Raw genomic sequence first — 22,197 nt, 5'->3', positions numbered from 1 at the left:
TATTAGTTCAAATTCAGTATTGGTATAGGATCAAGGTCTATGCTGAATTTGGCTAGCTAGTTTGAATTAGAACTACCTTGTCATGACTATACTAGAATTTCAGAGGACTGGGCTGCTACCGGTTTCACTTACATAGCCCGGCAGTAATTAAAGCATTTTTCCTCTCAGATGTAAGCTTCTTTATAAGAAGTAAATGCCATTCTTAAAATACAAATTAACACAGCTAAAGCTTACATATTCTTAGAGATATGGCTAATCCACAATGTCTAATGTGGCGAAAGTAAAACGTCACATGTACTTTCCACAAGGGTTAAAAATTCAGAATACAAAACCGTGAAAGCAGATAGCATGGTACCGCAGACAAAATGAGAAAGAGCAAACGGGGCAATCATAAATGCCAGCAGAAATGAGAAATAAAAGTGAAATGGAAAAGAAATCGAAGGAAAAGAATTAACTGCCTCTATTATCAGGCTCAATTTACAGTCTGCCCCTCTTGCTTCCACTGTCTGAAAGACTCGGGTTTAGGGGCACCAGCGTTGCTCACATCGTATCTGCCAGTGCCTCAGACATCATTTGCTCTGCTATTGTCATCAACATGCAAAGGAGTCTGGACAGATATCTCATTACAAAATTACTTCTGGTAGCACAATATTATCTCAAGTGCTCCGAGCAGCCATAAAATGTTCATTATTTGTTCAAAAAAGGACTCTTCCCAATATTTCTCTAAAAAGGTATAATAGCTTCCTTTTGTTGGGGGGAGACAGGACAGGACAAGATGACACGACACCAAAACAACACAAAAACCAAAACCACAAACTACATGATGCGGAAAGGGAAGCGGTTGGAGTTTTTTTTTCTGTTTTTACATGATATAACATCCTGATTCCAAACAGGATATCTGCAGTGGAAAGCAAACGTTTTTCTAAAGTTCATTAAGATGAACAAGTGCTATCATGTGGCACCAAGGTGTGTAAAATTCATATTTCTTTATTTAAACGCACAGCTTTTTTAAATGCAAACATATACATATGGCAGAAAAATCTTACAATCAAAAAAACCACAACCCTGTAAATACATCCCAGAAATCCTTTGAATTAAGAATGTCATAATCAAATTTCAGGAGTATCAGCCCACAATTAATTGAGCGTGACTCTCTAAATAATGTTGCATTAAAAAAAATAAAGAGAGACATGATTGAAAACTTCTGATGCATCAGTTACTTAATGGAAAATATTCATAGTTCAAGAGAGTTACATAAATTAGGAATGAAAAATGAAATTGATAATTGGAAGGAATAAACCCCGCTACCTGGGGACAATTCATATGCAGAAGTACTAACCCATGCTCAAACAGAAACGGTGCCTCACTGAACAGCTCTGCATTACTGAAGAAAAGAAGAAAAAACAAAAAACACCGAAGTACATCCCAAGTCTGTACCCACAAAACAGTGGTAAGGGGAAGCTGCATTAGAGAAGGCTCCATGTTTCTGATGGGAGATGTCAATCAAGGGGGATGCCTCAAAATCACCTTACTAGAAATGAAGGCAGAAAATATCGGGGGGGGGGGGGGAATATCAAACATGGCAGGGTCTTGTCAGTTATCATCCCAAGAAAGCTCAAACCTGAAGGAGGTGGTGCTGCCTCCTGTTTAATGACCATCAACAAGGCGAGTTATAGGGTCAAATTGGCTCTTTGCAGGATTAAAACGTGCCTCACTAGAAAGACATAGCTTCCATCAGTGCTAGCCGCACATAATGACTAGTTTCTATGTACTTATTAACCTCATAAAATCTACCAAAATTACAATTTTTTGGTTTAATGACCAACCGTTTCTTAACGGCTGACGGAACCCACAGTTCCTTATATCATATTTCTTAAAAAAAAAAAAAAAAAGTGAAGGGAAGAATGTCCATCACTTCAAAGTTCAATCTCTTGGGCCTGTTTACGTTCATCTTCAGTAACCTCCTCCAGCCCACCCGGGCACGTGCGCAGCAGCAGGAGACCAGAACGCCACGGCACTGGGCAATGTCACTCATTTTCTCCCAGGTGGGTCCACGTCCTCTGCACCACAGCCAAGCAGCACCCGCGCAGGAGCCACAGACACACACAAAGGCCTTCATTTGAGAAATGCATCCAGCTGAAAAGAAACACGTTGTTTTTCCTGCAGCATTAGAGATGGATGCACTACAAATACGGGTTCGGAGCACTCACTTCAGCGTTAGCAAGAATGCAGGAGTGCTGCCCGCAGGCTACACTGGGAATGAACCTCCAGTTGCTTTGGTAGGCTACGTGTGGCATTTTCAAGGAAGATTACTCCACATAAACAGAAGAAATAGGGATTTACAGTTCCTAGTTCTACTTCTGCCTGTGATAGAATTACTTTAAACAAGCCTCCCTAACTTCCCTCTGCTTCAGTTTGGCAAGCTTAAAAACGCTGAATGCAAAGTGTTACGGAAACAGAACGTAGCCCCACTCCATCACCCGCTTCAGAATATTTCATCATAAAGTGCAATTTTTTTCCCTGAAGATTTTTATCTAAAGAGACAATAATCCAGAAACTGTGCTGCATAGGTGTCTCTTTAGACACTAGAAAGCCTTCGTCAATTATGTGCATAACCATGAGCAATTCAAACTTCGAAGGGACTTTAAATGAGAAAATATAGTACTGAATAAAAATCAAGTAAAAAAATGACATTTCAAATTTATATTCTCTTAGGTTTTTTTCCTCCACTTCTCCAGATCAGGCTTTGCATTCCTCTTGTAACCACTTCTGTGACAGGAGGCTTTATCTTAAAACCAGTTAAGATTTCTTTCTTACACAATTCCAACGGGAAAGTTGTTTCACAACTTCATTGCATCAACAGTTACAAACGTCTCTCTTTTTTCATCAGAAATTTGTGTATAAACAGTGACATGGATAAATACTTCTTTCTTTGCACCATCATCATCCTTCTGTTTGGATACCGCGTTTCCTTTCCATTATTCACTTTCCCGAGAGGATTTTACAACAGGGTGCCCAGGAGAGCACCAGCGCACCCAGATCTCCCGACCCCAGAGGTCCCCTGCCATCCTCTGTGGACGTTACCCACTCGGGTTCGATTTCCTTGCCCAGATTCCCGATGTTACAGGTATTGCTGGGGAATCACTTGTCCCCGACCTTCGCCAGAACCTAGCCAGATTATGCACTATACTTTTACTGACTGTATAGCCTAATGATTTATTCTTTTTAGTAGTTTAAACACCCTCTCTTCACTCTCTACGCTATTACCTCCCACTATAATAGTACTGAAGGCAGTGGGTATGGTGCAGTCAAATAAATTACATTCATGGTATCCCCTTCTGGAAGTACCTATCGATGCGAGTTTGGAACGGCACTAATCTGCTCTCGCCCTCTGAAAAGAGGAGAAGTACTGAACAGCAGTCAAAGCTTAGGGAACCTCTTCCGTTAGCGAATTACCATCCCATAGGGATGCCGATACCGGCAGGCTCTTCCAAGGCAGTAAGGTATTGTGCACAAGTGAGCTTCAAACAGGTATCGGTATATGAAGCAGAAGCCTGCAACAGTAACAAATATATAATGATTGCTCAATCGATTTTCTAGACATGACAATTGGAGCAATTAATTTTAATTGTAAGAAACAAGAAAAGTGTTAATTGAAAGCATTAGAAGATCATTCACCTGTTTATTTTTGATCTGTTTTTCCATTACGCAAAAGGAAATTGATACACTTCATTTACAGCTTCCTATTTATACAAGTTAACATTACTAGTATATACAGATTACCAAAAATCTTTGAGTTTTACTAGTTCTGCCATGTTGATTCCCAGACCGCCAAGCAAGCTCTGAACCCTAGCTCACAAAATCAGACTGACCTCAGCACCTAGCTCTAGCAGCTCTTTGGCATTCACAAAGGTGAGCCTCCATCCTGCAAAATTAAAAGCTTTGAAAGAGCACGTTCTTTAGAGAATATAGAGCTTACAGAACACACACAGTCCAAAATCTCCACCCTGTCCACAGGCCACATTCACAGCCTGCCAGGACAGCCCGCCTGCTCTGGAGCACGGTCTCTCCTGGACCCCCACAGCCCTCAGGCACAGGTTACAGAATTTGCTCTGGCAGCAGCCGCCGCCTGTAGCTGGGTCACCCGTGGTCACTATGAGCAGACTGGGAATTCCCTGTGCAGATGTGCTCTACGCTGCGTACGGACAAGGCTGATAAAGCACGGGGAAGCATCACGAACATGCGCAGGCCAACTCCGGGATTCTCTTCTGGGCGGATTTTTTTTTTGCTGAATTAATAAAATCCTCCTCCCCTTTTCTAAGCACTATTGATTTTTTCTAGTCGCTTCCAATATTAGTGTACCGTATGTGTAAACACTGTATAAAGAGAATAATTAGCCCTATTACTATGTGTGTGAAAACACATTCCTAGAACTTCAAGTCAGCCTGCATTGGATATCGACTCACAGGCATTAACTAGCCTTTATTTACAAAATTCATTTAAAAGCAGGAACCCTTAATTAGATTTTTACTAAATGCATTTTTACCTATATTTAAAGGGCTCATCCATAACATTGAAAACCAGACCTGATTTTATCTTAATGTCCTTCAAAACTAAGAGGCTGGTGTGAAGATTTTCAGTGGGAGTTTTGCTTTGGTAAAGACTGGAAGAACCAACCACAAACAAACAGCTTCTACTAATGAAAGATGCTGCTATTTCGAAACAGAAGCCTCATGGAGAAAAAGTAGACTGAAGACATAGCAGCACTCTGCCCAGTGTTTGAAGACACTTGTAGTGATAAATTACTGACATTATTTAGTTGTTTTACTAACCTGAATTTACACTGGCCCTGAAAACACCAGTATTTTCCCAGGCATGCTGCCCTTTTCAAAGGCTCTATCATTATTAGCTTGTTACACCCCAGTGATTTCTAAGCCCTAACTTTTTGTTCCAGTCGTATTTACTATTTTATAATCTTTAAAAGAAAAAGGAAAGAAAGTCTATAGAAGCCTATAAAATATTATTTACTCAAGAGGTGGATGGTTTCTTTCAAGCAGCCACTACCTATCTTCCATACAAACAGAAATGACAAAGTATAAGAAACCTTCATACAATTCTCCTGGAAAAGGCAGCATTTCTGTGAACAATAACTACCTCCAACATCACTTTTCTTATTCCCATAAAAACACTGATTACTTTTTTTCTTTCCCCAAGGAAATGGGAGGGCGCGTGTGCCAGTGGCTACTCTGTGCATCAGTACAAGAATATGGCAAGGCACTGAAGCCCGCACACTTAATTTCAGACTTAACCAACTACGACATGAAACAACAAATAAAACCAACAAATGATGTGGAGGACAACAAAAAAAAAAGTTGAAAGATTTAGATCCCAATCGTACCGGTAATGTGCTAGCACATAAGAAAGAGGAAAGATCAGGGGATCCTTTCCCATCCATACAAATATCTACTTAGCACTAACAGCAAAAAAACAGCAAACAAGATGCTATCTAGACAGCATTTTCCTGTGCAGTTTAGTCTGGAGCACAGGGGATCCAGATAGTATCTGTGAACGTATTGCCAAGAAAGCGCACGGCGCGTTACTCCTGCGATACTCGCCATCCCTGCCGCGCTGCAGCCGCTGCGGGTGAGGAGCCGCGGCACCAACCTGCGGTTACTGTTTCCTACCCTTAGGCAAAGGCCGTATCGCGGGCAAGCTGTGGAGCGGGCAGACTGACAGCATCTCCGTGGCCAGATGCCCCATCACTCTTCTGAACTCAGTCAATACCAAAGACAACTTTGGATAGTGGATTTATGAAGCTGAACCCTGAGCGTACAGATGTTCACCCCACTATTCATCAATATTTATCAAACATTCATCATGTTTTATTTATCATAAAACTCTTCAACACAGATGTGGATACAAACATTTCCTATTTATATATCATCCCTATGTCCTGCCCACCACTGCAAAACATCAAAGTTCAACCCAAAACTCCCTCACAACGAATTTTTTTTTAATGCAAGTTAATGCTATCAAGTTAACTGCAGCGAGGTAAAGCACCCAATTTCTCTAAATTTCAGCTTCATTATGTGTGCAAAAGGAGCAACCAGATATGTAATGAAGTGCAAATACATATGGGGGAGATGAAATGCAATACAATTGGTTAAAAAAACCCAACCTTCTGGTACAGTTATGTGGGTTGTCATAATGAGACAACTTTCATACTTTGTTCCTTTGGAGTCCTTAAGCTTTTCCCCAACAGTTGCCACGCTGAGCTGCATTTAACTGCCATACCCCAGCAGAAGAATTCTCTTTTTAATACACCGATGTGTTACTATTTTTCCCCAGCAAGCGCACACCTAACCCACCAAGGACACCAGGCTATCAAAATTCTTAGTTCAACCAGGGGCTTCTCTGTGTTGAGAGATACAAGCTCTAGGAAGTCTATCTCAACAATAAGTATCAATCAAGATAGAGGCAAAAAACTTGCAGTAATATCTGATAGCCAGATTTAAAGTGGTCAATCACTTATCATCCATCAGAGAGCACAACGGTTGATCACTGGATGCTCTGTGTTGGTTTAGTATTACCAGCAAAACTTTGAAGTTCTGGCCAGCCTAAAAAAAAAAAAGAAAAAAGCACAAGCTCAAACAAACATACAGGATCAATCGAACCCAAGAGCAGCCACACCGCAGGCAGCCCTTTTATACTCCAGCATAGGCAGAGACTGGCTGCTTTTAAGAAAGGAAAGCTGGGAGCCAGGGGCACGAAGAGCTCCTTAAGGAGGTACGAGCACCCATGCCGCCACCTGCCAGCCACGTGCAGGTGCCTTCAGAAGAGCTTGATGCCTTCATTCCTAACTGCAAACCACCGATGTCCACAGATGGGAGGTTCTATCAAAATAGTATTGCTCTATTAGTACTACATCGGAAGTTAAACACTTGCCAGGTCTGAGGATTTAGATGAGGAACATGAAGCTATTTTAACAAACTAATGTCTTTATTCAACGGATGAAGATTCGTAAGTTCGGTGCATTTGGAATCATGCTCTTACAGTTTTATCTTTAAGAAGTAAAAAAAGATGATTGCAACGGGCTAAAAGTAGGTTAGGTTTACTTTCCTGGTGTTCTTCAGAATGGATATCTTGCATGATTGAGCAGAGCTTTGTTCAATTCTCAAAGCAATTTGCTAGGATTGAGAACAGAACGTTTGATAGAGCAAGTTGGTCAGTCCTGGATGATTACTTCTTATTCCAAAACAATTACAATAAAGGGAAAATGGGTTATGTTCCTGTAAAAACATGACTCTCTCCAAATCGCAGCAGAGAAACACATGGATACACAATCACAGCCACAGAACCCACTAAAGAAAACACAGTAAGGTATTTCTTGGCATAATATAGACTAATTAAAACTGAGTTCTTCATTTTTAGCATTTCAAAAAGAGCTATATAAAGTAGGATATATGCCCTATGGTGGTAGGAAATGTGCTTTTTCCCCACTCTGTAGCATTAGCTCCAGCTCCGTGCAGAGTAGGAGTAGCTGGTGCAACGCTGATCCATGACACAAGCAGCGCAAGGGTCCTGCTTGGGACTATGCCTCTGGTAGATTATTGGATCAAAGAAAACGAAAAGCCATTGCTTTTCGCTGCACTTGTTCCATTGACGAAGGCCTTCTCCCCAGCTCTGGAAATCGGGACTTTTAATTGAAAAGCTCCGGGTTCTGTTCCTCATACCACTGCATACTATTTACTTTCTGGAACTGCAAACGGGGGAAGGAAAGCAGCCTCAATTTTCAGAGGTTTCTGCAACTGTAAATGAAACCTATTTGGAAAATTGAGACCTCATCAGCTTCTGTCTGAGGAAGGAAAGCGCGGGATAAATTCATTTCTGTCTGCGATAAGGTTATCGCATAAAATGAAATACAATAAAAATCATTTAGCAGTCAGAGAAAATGTGAAGAGAGACAGAGAGGTTTGAGCTCTCAAGATTTTCATTCAGGCAGTCAAACACTCAGCAGAGTTCTAATCTTTACAAAAATAGCTTGCTTTTGAAAATTTACTAAGCCAACAGAACATCACACGTACACGATGAAGTCACATCACCAACACACCAACACCTAAATCCTGCTCCGCATCACAGGGGCTTGATAGCACCCCTGAAGCCTGCAGAGCTCCCTGTTGCCCTAACACACTTCTCTGGAGAATCCTTATCTACATGGAGCACTTGGAACAACATAGGGAAAGCGAACCTTGGGGAAAAAAGAAAAAGTCTCTGATGCTTATCGATTTAGAAGGATCAAGGAGAACTAGATTTACCTGTGTATGTGTCTGTCTTTGATGCCCAAGGATGGATTCCAGTGCTCCCAGATATTTGCTAACACCGGATTCCTTCAACGGAAGGTGTTCATACGTGGCAGCAGGATTACAAACAAGCTTGTGGAGGGATACATTGAATTTTCCCCTTTTCACAAAGTTCTTCTGCATAACAGTCTCTTTGACAGAGCTTGCAGAAATCGTCCACACCTGTGGCTTCACCCCATCAAAAATGCCTCACCTGCGAGCGATTGACCTGATAGCATTTTGGCCCACTGGGCACTAGCCATTCCCAAGGCTTCATAAAAACACGGAATGTTTGCAAAAATCACTTCACTGAAAGGCAAAGGGCCACATTCTTTAACCTTCACAGCGCACAGATGTAAATGACAACAAAGTACAAGAGAAAGTACAACAAAGCACAAGGAAGACAGAAAAGGAGCAAACTCTGAGGATAAATGGATATTTTAACATCTGTGTTCCTCTCGCATTTACATCTCTGGGCAAAGACTGCCAGCAAGGCAGCTAATTAGTGCTAAATCTGGTGAGCATTTTTTGGATGATGAGTATACCTGTCTACTAAAGAACAAAATGAGACCAACAGCTTATTTAGCAGACCGGAATGAGCAGCCATCAGGTGGTGATTATTTGCTGTCTACCAACTAGAAACTGTCTTAGAGAACTAAAAATATTTGCAGTCCATACCTTACTGTACCTCTTGAGCCAGTTTTGGACTGCCTGCCCTTCCTCAGCATGCCCGGTCCAGCAACAAGCTCACACTTTGCAAGTCAGGAAAAGTTGCAGACCAATACTTGTAGGAACATTCCAGCTTTACAGTGGTTTTCTCTCTCGAATGGATATATCTATATAGAAATTAATTAGGTGCCGTTGAAGTGCTGCTAGTTGAATATTAAAATAAAACATCTGCTTTCACTGCCCATTTGTACCGAGGAGCACGTCGTAGTGTCAGGTTACTGTAATGGCGGGTTATCGTAGTTTATATGCTAGCCATGTACAAAAACAATTACTTTCAAATGAAGCTGACATCATTTGCCCTCCCGTACTGGAGCTGTTCATCAGATGTCTTACCTCTGCCACCTATCACTTGATTCTCTCTGAATTGATCTGCTGGGTCATGAAACCTGCTCATTTTAAATTTTTAGAAGATTGTTACATTGTTTTAACCCTCTTCCATACTCTTCAAATGACTTTAGAGTCTTACTCGCGGCTAAACAGCAGAATAGATTAACTTACCACCTCAGAATGAAAAACAAAGTTGGAGAAACTGGATTTACTTTTGCAAAACATAACCTTGCAAACCTTTGTGGGGCAGACAACATCCTTTTGCTTTGTGCTTGCCTACTGCCTTTAGCAAAGGGACCCTGGCCTATGGCTGGACTTGCAGATGTCATCTTAACACACAGTAAAAATGTACAAGGGAAATGAATCCAGGCCTTACTTGGGAGAAGCTGAAAATGGATTTATGTATATGTGCATACAAACAAGATAAGCCCCAGGTAAAACAGAAGGCAGAACAAAAGAGAAAAGGCAGAAACCCAGCCGTGCAACCGGCCCCTTGAACACCCTCCTTTTCCCAGCTGCGCCGAGCCGTCACGCTGCGGCCTCCCGCCCGCTCCTCCAAGGGTCCCTCCTGCTCTCCCCCACCTATCTCATCATCACCACATTAAATTTTGCTGGAGCCCTGGAAAAATCTGGAGCCAGCCCTAGTACATGTATGCATGCCTGGGACTACTTTTAGGATTTAAACAAAATTCCAAGTTTTGTGCCATCAGTAAAACTGCTGCAAAGAGCCATTACAGCAGTACATTTAGGGGAAGAGACTGTTCAGGTTTTTTCCCCTTTCCAGCAGCAGCACATGAAGTTATTAAAGATTTACTTCTTCAAGCTCCAGTCCCAGGTTACAATTAACATCCTGAGCCGTAGGAGCTTTCCAAAAGCTATAAATTTTACCTAGGGTGCAGCAACTTACTCTCTGCCTTTATCCCACTTGGGCTAGTTATATTAAAAAGAAAGAAGTGAGGTTGGAAAGCAAACATGTAGGCTAAAAAAAATAGAATTTGTCATGATGAAAAGGATTTAGCCCTGCAAATGAGTTTTCTCCAGCAGTTCTCTGAAGCAGCAACGGCAGAGCCAGCCCACCCGGCAGAGCTGCCAGCCCGGGGAAGCCCGGCCGCCCAGCCCTGCGCAGCCATAGCCCACAACAGCCCACACCACCATAACCACCCGTGCCGGCGGGGGTGGCACGCCAAAGCAGAGCCCCACGCAGCCTCGCCAGCGCTTTCCCTCCTGCGTGCTCCCACACGGATCAAAAAAGCTGCATCATGGCAGGATTTCTGCCACATGGCCTAATAACTACTTTCCCCCCCCTCTTTTTTTAATCCATGTTTTCATTCAGTTGGAGAAAGATTTACCAGAATGAGAATCCTTCAGCCTGAGCAGAGAAATGGGGAGGAAAATTAAAAAAAATAAATACCCCGTATCAGAGCTGTGTGTTTTTACATACTATTAGACAAGGAGAACATATGAAAGATTTAAATTTTGATTTGAACTTTAAAGAACATCCCGTTCCCTTGGGTAACAGAGTTCAGCCGAGAGAACGCTTATCCACGCCGACTCCTCTGCATATGGTTCTTCTGAGTAAGAGCACCAGAAGGCTCTTTTTAGAAAAGCTTGATGTCTTTTTTTTATCCCCCTGAAATTTTCCAAGACATTTACACATAAAAACATGAAGCTTCTTTGCAGAGCTAGTACAAATTTTTCCCCGACAAAATAAGAGGCCTTTTTTCACGCTTACAAATCATCCATTGCTCTTTTCGCTTCGGAGGGACCACATCAGCAAAAATACCGCCACACAGGTTACCGAGAAGCACGCCCAGGTATTGGGGACACATCTGCCCAGCAGCTCCTTGTCCCCCGGGTACGGGCCGTGCCCCGAAGCGCCCGCTCCGCGCCGGCACCGGCCAGGGCAGGCGGTAAGCCACACCAGGCAGCCGTCAGCGTAATTCACGGAGACGGATCTAACGCAGTTCAGAATTACTACACAGCAAGACCTCGCGGTAATTTTACACACCCTAAGAGTAACTGAATGGCTTTATACACAGAAAGCAAAACACGATAACCTGTGGGAAGGGAGCAGGAGGGATGCGTCTGCTCCAGGACGAGCTCCTGCAGCGCTCCCACTTCCCTCCTCATCCCTACTGGTTTTAAAAGTCACATTGCTAAGCAGGCTGCAGACACACCAGGGCTAATACCAGGCTGCAGGGCCTTCAGGGTAACTGGCTGCATGCGGAGCCACCGCCTTTAACACATTTAACATGATAAAAATCCCTGGCACAGATGGACTCAAAGGAGGACTAATTAGGATACTAATTGCAGGGGCTCTCACCATTAAACATTGAGGACCATGAATTTCCTAGTCACAGCAATATATTAACATCCTTTTGTTTGCTCTTTTTTACTTTTGTGAGCGCAGATTAATGCTGAACAAACAGACATTTCAGCAGAGGATACTGCAGAAAGCTAAGCCGCTGGCGACGCACCGTGCCCTGGGGACGGCAGGCCCAACGCCACCTCCGAGAAGCTGGGAATGGGGGAAGAGACCAAGAAACAGGTAAGGAGTCTCCTGTCCTGGCAGTCATTCCTTCTGGCCTGCATCCCCACAGCTTTCCTGTTATAAATCTGCAAATGCAAACAGGTCTCTCAGGAAAGGGATCCTGCCTCAATCCCTCCCCGAGGAGACAGTTTCTGTGACGATAATAATAATAAATAATAATATCACAGTCCTCATAGCTCACCATGTTTAAATTAACTTATCTATCCCTGGGGCTTTCAAGAAAGCCTTTTAAATTCCCTTGGGAATGCCCTTCTCCAGAACTCAGTTATTATCAAAATAACAAAACTAACATTTCTAGAGAAACAACCGGTCAGAGCTGTTACCTGGAACTTCAGCTCTGAGCTGCACCAAAGCAACTGATCAGCATTGCATCAGTAGACCAACAGGCAAAGTTTTGACCTCTAGGACAAGGATTCAGGAAAAGCGTTAAATTGTAGGGGAGCTCTTACCTGCCTCCCCAAATCCAGCCATGCCTTGCCCCAAGGTGAATTTGTCCATGCAGGGAGCTTCTGGCTGAGGTCTGAGCCTGCTGGAGTAGAGCTGCCCGCCGCACAGCCGCCCCAGCACACGCCCGTCACCGCAGCCTTGGCCCGTTAGCCTGATAACCTGCCCGCCTTAACAAGTTCAACCTGGCCTTGCTCTTGGCACAAGCCCATTTGTGTAGCCATTTCCATAATACCTTGAATGGTCACAGTTCTTAGTATAAGTAAGACACAGGTTTTGCCCAGAAGGGTGAAAAATCTGGTGCTGTAATTAAAAAATCATCTACAATGGAGAAATATGTACCTGCTCCTTCTGACTTCTGTGGAAACAAGAGCCAGCCTCATGATTTCGAAGGTTTTTTCCATTTTGTAAGGGCTTGCTGAATCTACGCTTCATTTGCAAGGCTTGGAGGTGAATAATTGATATTAAGTAGGTCTTCAGCGTTTAACCCCACGACCACTCCGCTCAGTGAGCAGAGGAAGAGGAGGAGTGAACCCCGGGCCCTCCGTAACAACACACGATGCACGGTGCTGCTGCTGATTCCAGCCAGAGCACAGCTCTTGCGCAGCTCAAAAACCCAGGGTTTCTGCAACCGAAGACCATGAGCCCACAACCCTTCATCCAGCGAGAAACACCCACACTCCCAGCTGGTAGTGTGCAGGGTGGAAACTTCCCAATAAGGCAAACAAATGGTTAATGAAATGCAGAACTCCTTGAAATACTTTTAAAACTCCCATGCATTGATGAAATTGTTTGACAGAAAGTAAATATATACATCCGATTTCTTTAGAGTGATCTCGCTTCTGCTACAACCCACGTGTGCAAGCGTATGCTCCAGCAATTAATGATGCCTATAAATGCTATGATACCACTCTATGCATTTGTTATTTATGAAGTCTTAAGTAATTTTGCCTAATAAAGTTAATGAAGTATACGTTAGTAGCTGGAGTATATCAATCACTTTTATCACCACAATATACATATATGCATATAAAATCATTACCATAAAAATTTACTAAACTCTCCTAATTTTTGCAAGGTTTCTTCCCTACCCCTTCTTACTGCGCTGATCCCTGGAAGTGGCCCAGCCACTTACGTGTATCTGTGGGATATCGCCCCGTGCTTCGCAGAATCGCGCTGTGTCCTTCAGAGCAAAGGATCATTTGCTATCAAAATGCAGGAAAACTATCAGCAGAGAAAACTAATGAAGCAGTGACATACTCATCAGGAACATAATCTAGCTGTGAAGTAGCCCCATTAAAAATACTGGCTAACTTTGCACAGACTTAAAACTGTTATGAGTGTTAACAGGAATTACGTGCCTCATATTTTTAGATGAAGAGTGCTGGCTGAGCCAGACACTTACTGCAATCTTTTTTCTAGGGTCTTCTCTGAGTCTGCCTGAAGGCAAGGAAGAGGTTCCCAGAGGACAGATTGGGGAAAAGGCAGAAAAGCTCAGAGAAAAAGAGCAGCTAAGGAATTTTAGGACTCCCTAAAGCATCAGACTAGAGCAGCCATAGCCCTCACTGCTTTTACTCAAGTAGTAAGCTGGACCTATACCCAGAACCGCACCAGACCTGCCAGCTTTCTATCGCTCATTAGCCAGACTGCTAAAATACTGATTACCAGAGACACCTCGTGCCTGGAGCTCCTGCGATCTGTAAGCAGTAGGAGAAAAATCACGTGTCCCCTCCCCTCGAGCATCTCCCCCACGTGGAACTTCTGCCTTGAGGTACCACGCATCAATGGCCCAGCATGAACCTTCTCCTCGTCTCACCAGTCCTTTACCAGCCCTTCTGGAGCCTCCTTGCATAGAAAAGCATCCAAGTAACATCCCCTCGCATCCAACCAGGATAAGGGAAGGCATGTCATGGCAAGAGCGAAGGCTGCTTGTCCTCGCTGAGCCGGGTGAGCGGCGCTCGGTGCGGCCACCAGTGACCGCCTGCCAGGCAGCCGTGCCCCCACTGGGCACCGAGGGCGGGGGGCTGGGGGTCTTCCTCGCCCAGAGCCCTCCCGCAGAAACGTGTTCATTACTATAGGTAAAAGTCAGTAAAATCTTCCAGAGCTGGGAAAGTGGGATACCAGAGACCCGACCTGTTCGTTAATTTATCGTCTGTGCTTCACCTTCATTTGTTCTTGGCAATGTTTTGCAGCAGCACACACAGGTTTCTGAGCTGAAAACACACCTGAAAATGTTGGATTTACTCTATGCAACTAAAATACCAAATCAGCTAAGCCAGCTTCAGAGATTCGTATCCTTTCAGAGCTCAAACACCCACTCGTTTATTATTCTATTTGGAAAATCGTACATGGTACTCAGATTTTCTCCCTCTGGGAGAAATCAGCATATGGCAAAAGCAGGAGTAAAGCATTAAACGCATTCAAGTGAAGTTCTGTTCCGCTGTTTTAATTGCTCTGAGGTGAAGACGTGATTTGCTGGAGGATACATTCAAACAAATCAGTGCCTCGCTATGGCTGTTCATTTTAAAGGTATGCCCCAAAAACGCAGTTTCCAGAGGAATCTCTCAGCTTCCTTCGGGACGGAGGTAGGAGTACGCCGAACGCACCGCACCATTCTGCAGGCATTGTAAGGAGACATTTGTTGACTAAGACGCCCCGAGTTCAGACAAGCAGAACAGCATTAAGTAATTATTTCAGCAACGGATACAATGCTGACTGCACGTTACCGAACGCTTTTTCAATTTGTCATTTGTTTCATGCAGCGCACTGATGCAGCCTGGAGAAATCATCACAGATTAAAACTCCCATAGATGGTTTCTTCGAAGCTTTTTGCTAACTGCTGGGCAATCCCTCTACTGTGAAGTATGTCGCAGCCCCTAACTCTCAGACCTACCCCTAACGTCACTGGAATTCACTTTATTGACAAGAAGCCAGACAGCTAATATAAAAGGTGGTCTCCTTCAGGCTTTGTGTGAAAACCTCACTTCTCAAGGCTTTGGGGGTGGGGGTTATTCCATCTCTCTTAAAGGCTTTATTTAATGTCTCTCATCCAGAGCGAAGACAGATGGCGACACAAAATGCTTAGAACCTTAGATGAAATTCACAGTAGAAAAGCAGCTCTGGCATTATTGGCCATGCAGACAGCAGGGCATTTATGTAAGTTTATTATAAAGGGAGTTATTCTTACGTGGCCCTGACCATAGCCAACTTTATTGCATCTCTTTTTTCCACACCCTCCCCTCCCTTCCACACTGCTGGACTGCATCTTCATCTGCATCCAAAAGAGCCACAGGAACCTATGAAGTTTTGTGCAGGACTGAATTTTCTGCAACAATCTGAACTTTCGTGAGATGAATACCTTTGCAGAAACCTGCCAAAGCTGACAGGTTAGTTAGAAATCCTGATAGGAATGTCAGTTCCCACAGAACTGGTATTCTTCACAAAAATCTAAATACTGTATCCATCAGCAGAGTCACACTTAAGTATCTGGGGAAGGAGATTGGAGAATGAATGAAACACCTTAAGTATCATTCAAGAACTGCAAGCCAGTAAAAAAGGAAATAGCAGGCGTGCATGGAAGAACAGAACAAGGCAGAGTTTTCAAAGAGACAAGCTAATCTAGTGTTTAAAAAAAAAAGTGACAGGAAATCAAGAAACTAAGCTGAAATTCCCAGTTTCGACTCAGCATGAAATTCATTTTACCTCTGTACCTCTTTCCCCCACCCATGAGATGAGCCTAGTGTTACTTGCTATGCATGATTCCTTGCCTTAATAAAGCCCTTCTGGATCTTCAAATGGAAGGGGCTGCAGGTACAGAGGATTACAAAGACAGAACACATGAACGTTTTCTGTAACGTAGTCCTGCTGGGCTTCAGGACGCTGTTCCGAGTTACACAGTGCCTTCGCTTTAAGACTACCACGTGGACGTTGTACCTGCAGGAAGCACAAATCGCTATTGGGTTAAGCACAATAGGATGAGCTTTAAGCAAAATACTCGTTTCTTTTCTGACCATAATAACCTGCACCTTTGCTAGTCTGTGCCTATCACACCTTCTATTCAAACACCTTGAGGAATGTTAGAAACGGATTCAGCTTCACAACGCTCCTAAGGGATAAGTGTGAAGCTGCAGCATGTCTCCAAAAGCCAGAAGAAAATAAGCTACATAATCCCCATCCTCCAACGGGCAAGGGTAGTGTTTATAGCCCTGAATTTCAAAAAGGCTTTCAAATATGCAACAGCTTAGACTTACCCTGAAGTTACACAGGTCTGCTTGGGAAGTTTAACCGTGCAAAATTTAAAACTTTTGATTGACCCCATTATAATCTGTATATTACTGAATTCCTCGGTATCTTTAGGGTATTTTTGCTCTCAGGGCTGATGTCACACATCGCTTAAACCAGGAATAATTGAGTCACAAATCAAGAGCTTTCCACTCAACTGGAAACAGCATTCAATCTGGGCTTTTCCTGTAACCGAAATCTGCACACTTGAGGGATCCCAAGTACAGCCTCTCTTCCACAGGTACGCTAGAATAAGTCATGACATCCAGTTATAATAGGTGAAGACAAATTTAGGGATAGAAAATCAGCATTGTTCAGTCCAACAATGTTCTGTTTTCAAGGAAGAAAACTTTAATTGGAGATTTGTTCAATTTTTGCCAGGTATCTGTCTATAATACCCCATCTTTTACAGTAATTCACCTTAATTGATACACATCACTTTATTCTATAGCCTCATCTCAGTATGTGGTATAATACATAGCTGAAATACTCCAGCACAAAGTAGTCCGAGAACTGACAGCCCACAAATTCCTCTGTAGTTATGATAAGCAGCTTGGGGGCCTGACTCTGCTAGATAAAATTTATGCAGATGAAAGCCCAGTTTGTGTTAATACAGACATACATATTTTTATAAGCAATAATGGCTTTGTTACATACAAAATTAACTGATCCCAATTTGTCTCTTCCTCATGAATCCCACATCATTTTCCCGTTGTATTTATCCAACCACTTCTTGGGTCTCCTCAATTAAATGTAACCTTGAATTTCCTACTATCAAAGACTTTTCCATTCATTTCCAAACTAAATCGCTGCATCTCACAGCACAGCGATCCTCCCTCTAGCTTACCCTTACTGAACCGAAGCATTCTGCAGCTAGGACAGAGCGGTAACAAGCGTCCCACAGTACAACAGATAACTGTATTTTGGTAAGAATGACTCTTAGCAGTACAAATGCAATACCCTGGAGAATTCACACAAGAAATCTGTGCCAAGGGGGCATATTTTTTTTTTTTTTCTGTAATCTAGTTCATAGCTTCCAACCTATGGAGAAACTGCTTCTTCAACAATTTGAGCTCGTCTCTCCGGAATCTAATCCCTCTCTGCAGAAAAAGGTAGTTTGCATGGTCTCCCAGATCCACTGAAGTCTCTTAGAGCACACGTCAGCACGGCTGCGACTGCAGTCCCGTGTAACATCTCTGTACAAAGGAAGGACGTCATCCTCCAAGGCAGGGCAACGCAGCTCTGGAGTGCAGCGAGACTCGGAACAAGCTCTTGCTCCTGCAATCCAGTCATTAAAGAAGCTACAGAAAAAAACCAAACAAACACCAAACATGGCTTAACTTTTTCATTCTTAATGCAATTCCTCCCAGTAGATCAGGGCTAATAGTTTTTCACCAAGTAACTGAAAATCTCATGAACCGCAGGATGCTGAGGTTCTGAGTAACTACACAAGTTTTTGAATCATTATTTTTGAATTGTAAGTACTCAAAACACCTTTTCTCTTCTAGTAACTTATAAACCTGCATCCAAAGCTTCAAACAAAGATTAAAGAGGAATAAAGAACCCTTGCGTTTAAGCACGTGGTACAGACCCTTACCTAAACACTACACTGCGTCAGGATTTGCAGACAGAAGTTACTCGGTCTTCATAAAATGGATGCGTCTTCAAAGATCCTAAACTGAACTTCAACTCCCCCCAGTTCCTAGCCAAGTAAATCTGTTAAAACCATCTTGCTAGGCTTAATTTAAGTCAGTCTCAATTCAGCAGAAACTCACTGAAAATACAACAGAATACATACTAAACCCATGATAAACAGATCCCTGATGCTCTGACAAGGCAGAACAGCAGCAGTGGGTAGCACTTGGAAGTAAGGGCTCCTGCATCACGTTTCCAAACTCCCCTCTGCTTCAACTCTTCCTCCCATCTGTTTAAGCATAATAAAACATTCGATATTGCACACACAAAATGGAAGTCTCATATGGCAGGCAATCTTATGTGCAAAATGTAGCACTACAAAGACTGAGATCTCAGGCACATTTTACAATATATCTAGTATGAAAACCAAATCAAATTGCAGCCATTTCAAAGTGTCTGATCAGCTTGTAAGATTTCATTCAGGTTAAGTGGTCTCAAAGTAATTTAATAAGATGTATAACTTGCATAGTTTTAATCATTGGAAGAAAATACACGGGTGCAGACTGCCTCAATGAAAGTGTCCCAAAATGGGTTAGACTGTATTGCCATCTCGCTGTGACACAAACATGGGACAAAAATGCCTGAGTACCCAAAAGACACTTTGTTCCAGAGGGGAAAAAAAAAAAAAAAAATCATATTTTTAACAGAAAAAATCCAAACGATGACAGTAATGTGTCATTAAGTGCCCAGCACATTGCTGCTGCTCGTTATCCAAAAGGAAATGCAGCATGAATACAGCAGAATTCAGTGCAAGAGTAAGCGACGGTGTGGTGTACCGGGCAGTAGCGAGGCTCCTGGAGGTACTGGGCAGCAGTAACTGAGGATTTTATCCTGTACAGACTTATTTCAGACACCCTCCAGAAAAGCTCGGTATCCTCCCCCTAGATCTTACAAATTATAGCAAAAAAAGGGATTTAGAGGATCACCAGAGGCCTTCAAATAGTTCAAGAAACATCCTTAGGTGAGAAACCAGCTTCTTTTCAAGGCATGCTATGAGTGCCACATCCACTAGATGGGTTCAGCACCACATCCAAAGAGGAGAACCTCATTCATTTGCTGTCTGATCAGCAAGCATTTGGAAAAAATCACGTAGCAGTTGAAACAGTTCCACATGGATGAGATTTACAGAACCGTAACTTTCCAAATAATTTTGAGAGCAGCAATCCTGCATATTCAATGAGACAGAGGAGGAAAAAAAAAAATAATTAAGTCCTTTAAGAATCTGCTAAACCACCTGCACCACGGACACAGCCCGCCAACAGGAGCAGTCAAACAACAGATTCAAGACAGACTTGGTAGCAAACCCAATAATCTTCTAAATAATCAGTGTTACTCTAACATCTAGTCAGGGTTTTTTTTCTTGGAGGTTTCCTTTCTAAGCACTAACCAGACAAATTCTTTTTAGCTTGCAAAATTGGACAAGATCACAGCCTGAAGGGGAAAGGCTGCGGTGATAAATATTTAATGAGCTACATCAATAAAATTTATTTTGCCAAGGAGAATGGAAGGAGAGGAAAAGCAGAGAAATAATTCATTAAAAGAACTTCAACTTAGCAATGCCAGAAAAAAAGCCATGCTAGGAAAAAAGGAATTAAACACAAAGAGGTTTTAAATAGGTCAGAAACTTAAGTACTCTTAACACATGGCAAACTGACAGAGCGCTGAGTTTTTCAGAATGAGTACAGCGATATGTATACTTAACGGCAATTCCTCCCATTGCAAATATCCCTGGACACACTAGTAACAGTTTCACCTTCTTGCAATACTTCCTATCATCCAACCTTTAAGAGCTGTTTAGTACATGAAAGTGTCATTCCTCAAAACCCATTAAGAAATGCAACAAGCACCTTGAGGTTTCCTTTATTTCTCAAGGCAAAAGTCTTCCCTATTTTATATTGGATGGGGCAGTAACTTCTTTTCCAGAAGACAAAAATGCAACAGCAAGAATTAAGGTGTTTAGTACAAACCTTAAACATTCTCATACTGCACTGCTCCCCATAACGCAGTATAGAGCTTCGTATTTGCAATTTACATCATAGAATTTGCAAAAAGAAATGTTTAATCTCTCCTTCCTGCCACTATTTGAAGCCATTTGCAGTGATACAAGAGTATACAGCACCTCAGTATGTCTTACAACCCCTTTTCCATTGACTCTCCTGTTCCATCCAGCCTGGACCTCTTGCAACCAGGAGTCAGCAGGATGGGCACGGGAGAACATCAGAAACTGCTGTGTTTATGCTAACTAAGCAAGTCGAGGAACCCATTAATTCTAAGTTCAAATTCTAGGTCTGTTAATGACTTGCTGTATGGCTTTGAGTCACTGCATTTGGGATTTTTTTTTAATGGGTAAAGTGGAGAAGCACATACTGTGTGAAGAAGGGTACAGTCTCAGGACAAGCAGATTAAATGATATTTAAATATTTCACAGCTACTTCAGTGAGATTCGGTAAAAGACTTAACATGCTTTAAAACCTACCTTTTTAGAAGTCCTTGATTTAAAAGGATTTAATAGTTTCGTGGATGAAGTCACACTACTTAAATCTCCCTAACGTGAAATACAGAGGTGACTAAAAAAAGGCAAATTGTGTCGATAACCACAACCAAAACCTCACTCATCAGCAGTGCCGGCACAGGACAAACCGCTCAGTAAGATGGAGCGGTCAAGTCTCAAAATTCGTGATTAAGTGCTGCCCTCTAGTGAAGTCATGAACCAGTTTCAGCATCGAGATTTCTGAAATTCAACAAAATCTCAGTCCCAGCCACATTTTAGCTAGATTTGTTTGTAACAGAAGGATCCTACAGCAATTATCTTAATAAACCGTGCTTATGATTTAATTTTACTCTTCCATACTAGGGTCTTTAGTTTAGGTTTAGCACCGCAATGAGGTTAAACACTGTAGTCAATTTAACACCTCCAGAGCACATTCTGCTTTTTCCTGATTTGTGAAATCAAGTTCTCATCTTACAATGAATCACTGGCAAAGCCATTTTAAAAAACTCATTACATCAGAGAACACAATATTCTATTTTTAAAACAGTATGACAAGAATTTAACAATAGGCTCGTATATTTAAAATTTTTGACAGCGTTCTAGAATTAGCTTTTCCTCATGTTCAGAGTACCTTTTTTGTAATGCCACTTTCACTGAAGGCTTAATGACTTCACCACTGGTTACCTTGGCTCTTGCTGTTACTGCCCAAAAAGCTCCCTCGTGTGAAGTGGACAGACCTATTAGTCACAATTTATTCTCAAAGCAGGGCTTTTATTGTAGCAGGTTCCAAGTCAACTTTTTATTCACGTATTTAAAAAGAAAGAGGTGGCCACTTCAGGAACAAAATGATCAGAGGCGTGATATTTGGCATCAGGTGAAGAACCAGCAACAACACCTGTAAAGCAGTCCTTGCTAGGTGACCCTAATGGTATCAGAATTTCACAACTGATTAAAAATCAAGTATACTCAGGATGCTTTGCTTTCACAGAAAGGTAAGAAAGAATGGGGTCTTCCTTAAGAATTAAAACCACACGACATACAGTTGGGTTTGTGACAGGTAGGAGGCAGTAAGCACAACTGAGGGTGTTGCTTCTCCCTTTGTGGTTTAGGCTATCTTTAAGCTGTAGCTGGCCCATTAAGTTGGGCTGAACTACAACGCCTGCATCAACAGGGTTTCAGGTTAATTTGCTCCTTCAGTCAGCAAAATGCCGTTTCCAACCCAGCCTCAAACGAACCTGGCTGATGGAAAAGCTCAAGCTAAACACATGGAGCAGAAGTTACAGTTTACACAAAACCAATGCTTTCTGTTCCAGCATTGGAATACTTCACATGCTCATAAT

The 22,197-nt window shown here is 42.5% G+C and overlaps 1 protein-coding gene across 2 annotated transcripts; it reads right to left on the bottom strand.

The window, feature by feature from the left end:
* Window positions 1–987: 987 nt before the first annotated feature.
* Window positions 988–22,140, bottom strand: LOC148056410 (uncharacterized). Of its 2 annotated transcripts, none has more exons than XM_087750510.1 (7): window positions 18,470–22,140; window positions 17,713–17,972; window positions 16,641–16,917; window positions 16,158–16,323; window positions 13,526–13,595; window positions 12,733–13,098; window positions 988–2,136 (listed from the first exon to the last, which is right to left on the bottom strand). In XM_087750510.1, the coding sequence occupies exons 3-6, from the start codon at window positions 16,706–16,708 to the stop codon at window positions 12,815–12,817; spliced, it is 588 nt and encodes a 195-aa protein (XP_087606636.1). In that variant the 5' UTR covers window positions 16,709–16,917; window positions 17,713–17,972; window positions 18,470–22,140; the 3' UTR covers window positions 988–2,136; window positions 12,733–12,814. The 2 variants fall into 2 exon arrangements, with proteins under 2 accessions (XP_087606636.1, XP_087606637.1); XM_087750511.1 differs by lacking the exon at window positions 12,733–13,098 and adding an exon at window positions 6,179–6,617 and having other exon boundaries at window positions 988–3,554.
* Between the last annotated feature and the right edge of the window lie 57 nt (window positions 22,141–22,197).

Source organism: Nipponia nippon, unplaced genomic scaffold (assembly GCF_047370975.1).
Source record: "Nipponia nippon isolate SJK-2023a ecotype South Korea unplaced genomic scaffold, ASM4737097v1 scaffold_14, whole genome shotgun sequence".
Taxonomy (NCBI): domain Eukaryota; kingdom Metazoa; phylum Chordata; class Aves; order Pelecaniformes; family Threskiornithidae; genus Nipponia; species Nipponia nippon.
The sequence above is the reverse complement of the archived record's forward strand: the minus strand, read 5'-3'. Positions and strand labels throughout refer to the sequence as shown.

Bases quoted from the DNA above. Each gene is read 5' to 3' on its own strand.
- LOC148056410 (XM_087750510.1), bottom strand. From the start codon at position 16,708: ATGGGGTCAATCAAAAGTTTTAAATTTTGCACGGTTAAACTTCCCAAG. The intron at 16,324-16,640 runs GTAAGTCTAAGC...TGCTTCCTGCAG, and splicing joins CAGACCTGTGTAACTTCAGG to GTACAACGTCCACGTGGTAG. The intron at 13,099-13,525 runs GTAAGTGGCTGG...CTTATTGGGAAG, and splicing joins GCGATATCCCACAGATACAC to TTTCCACCCTGCACACTACC.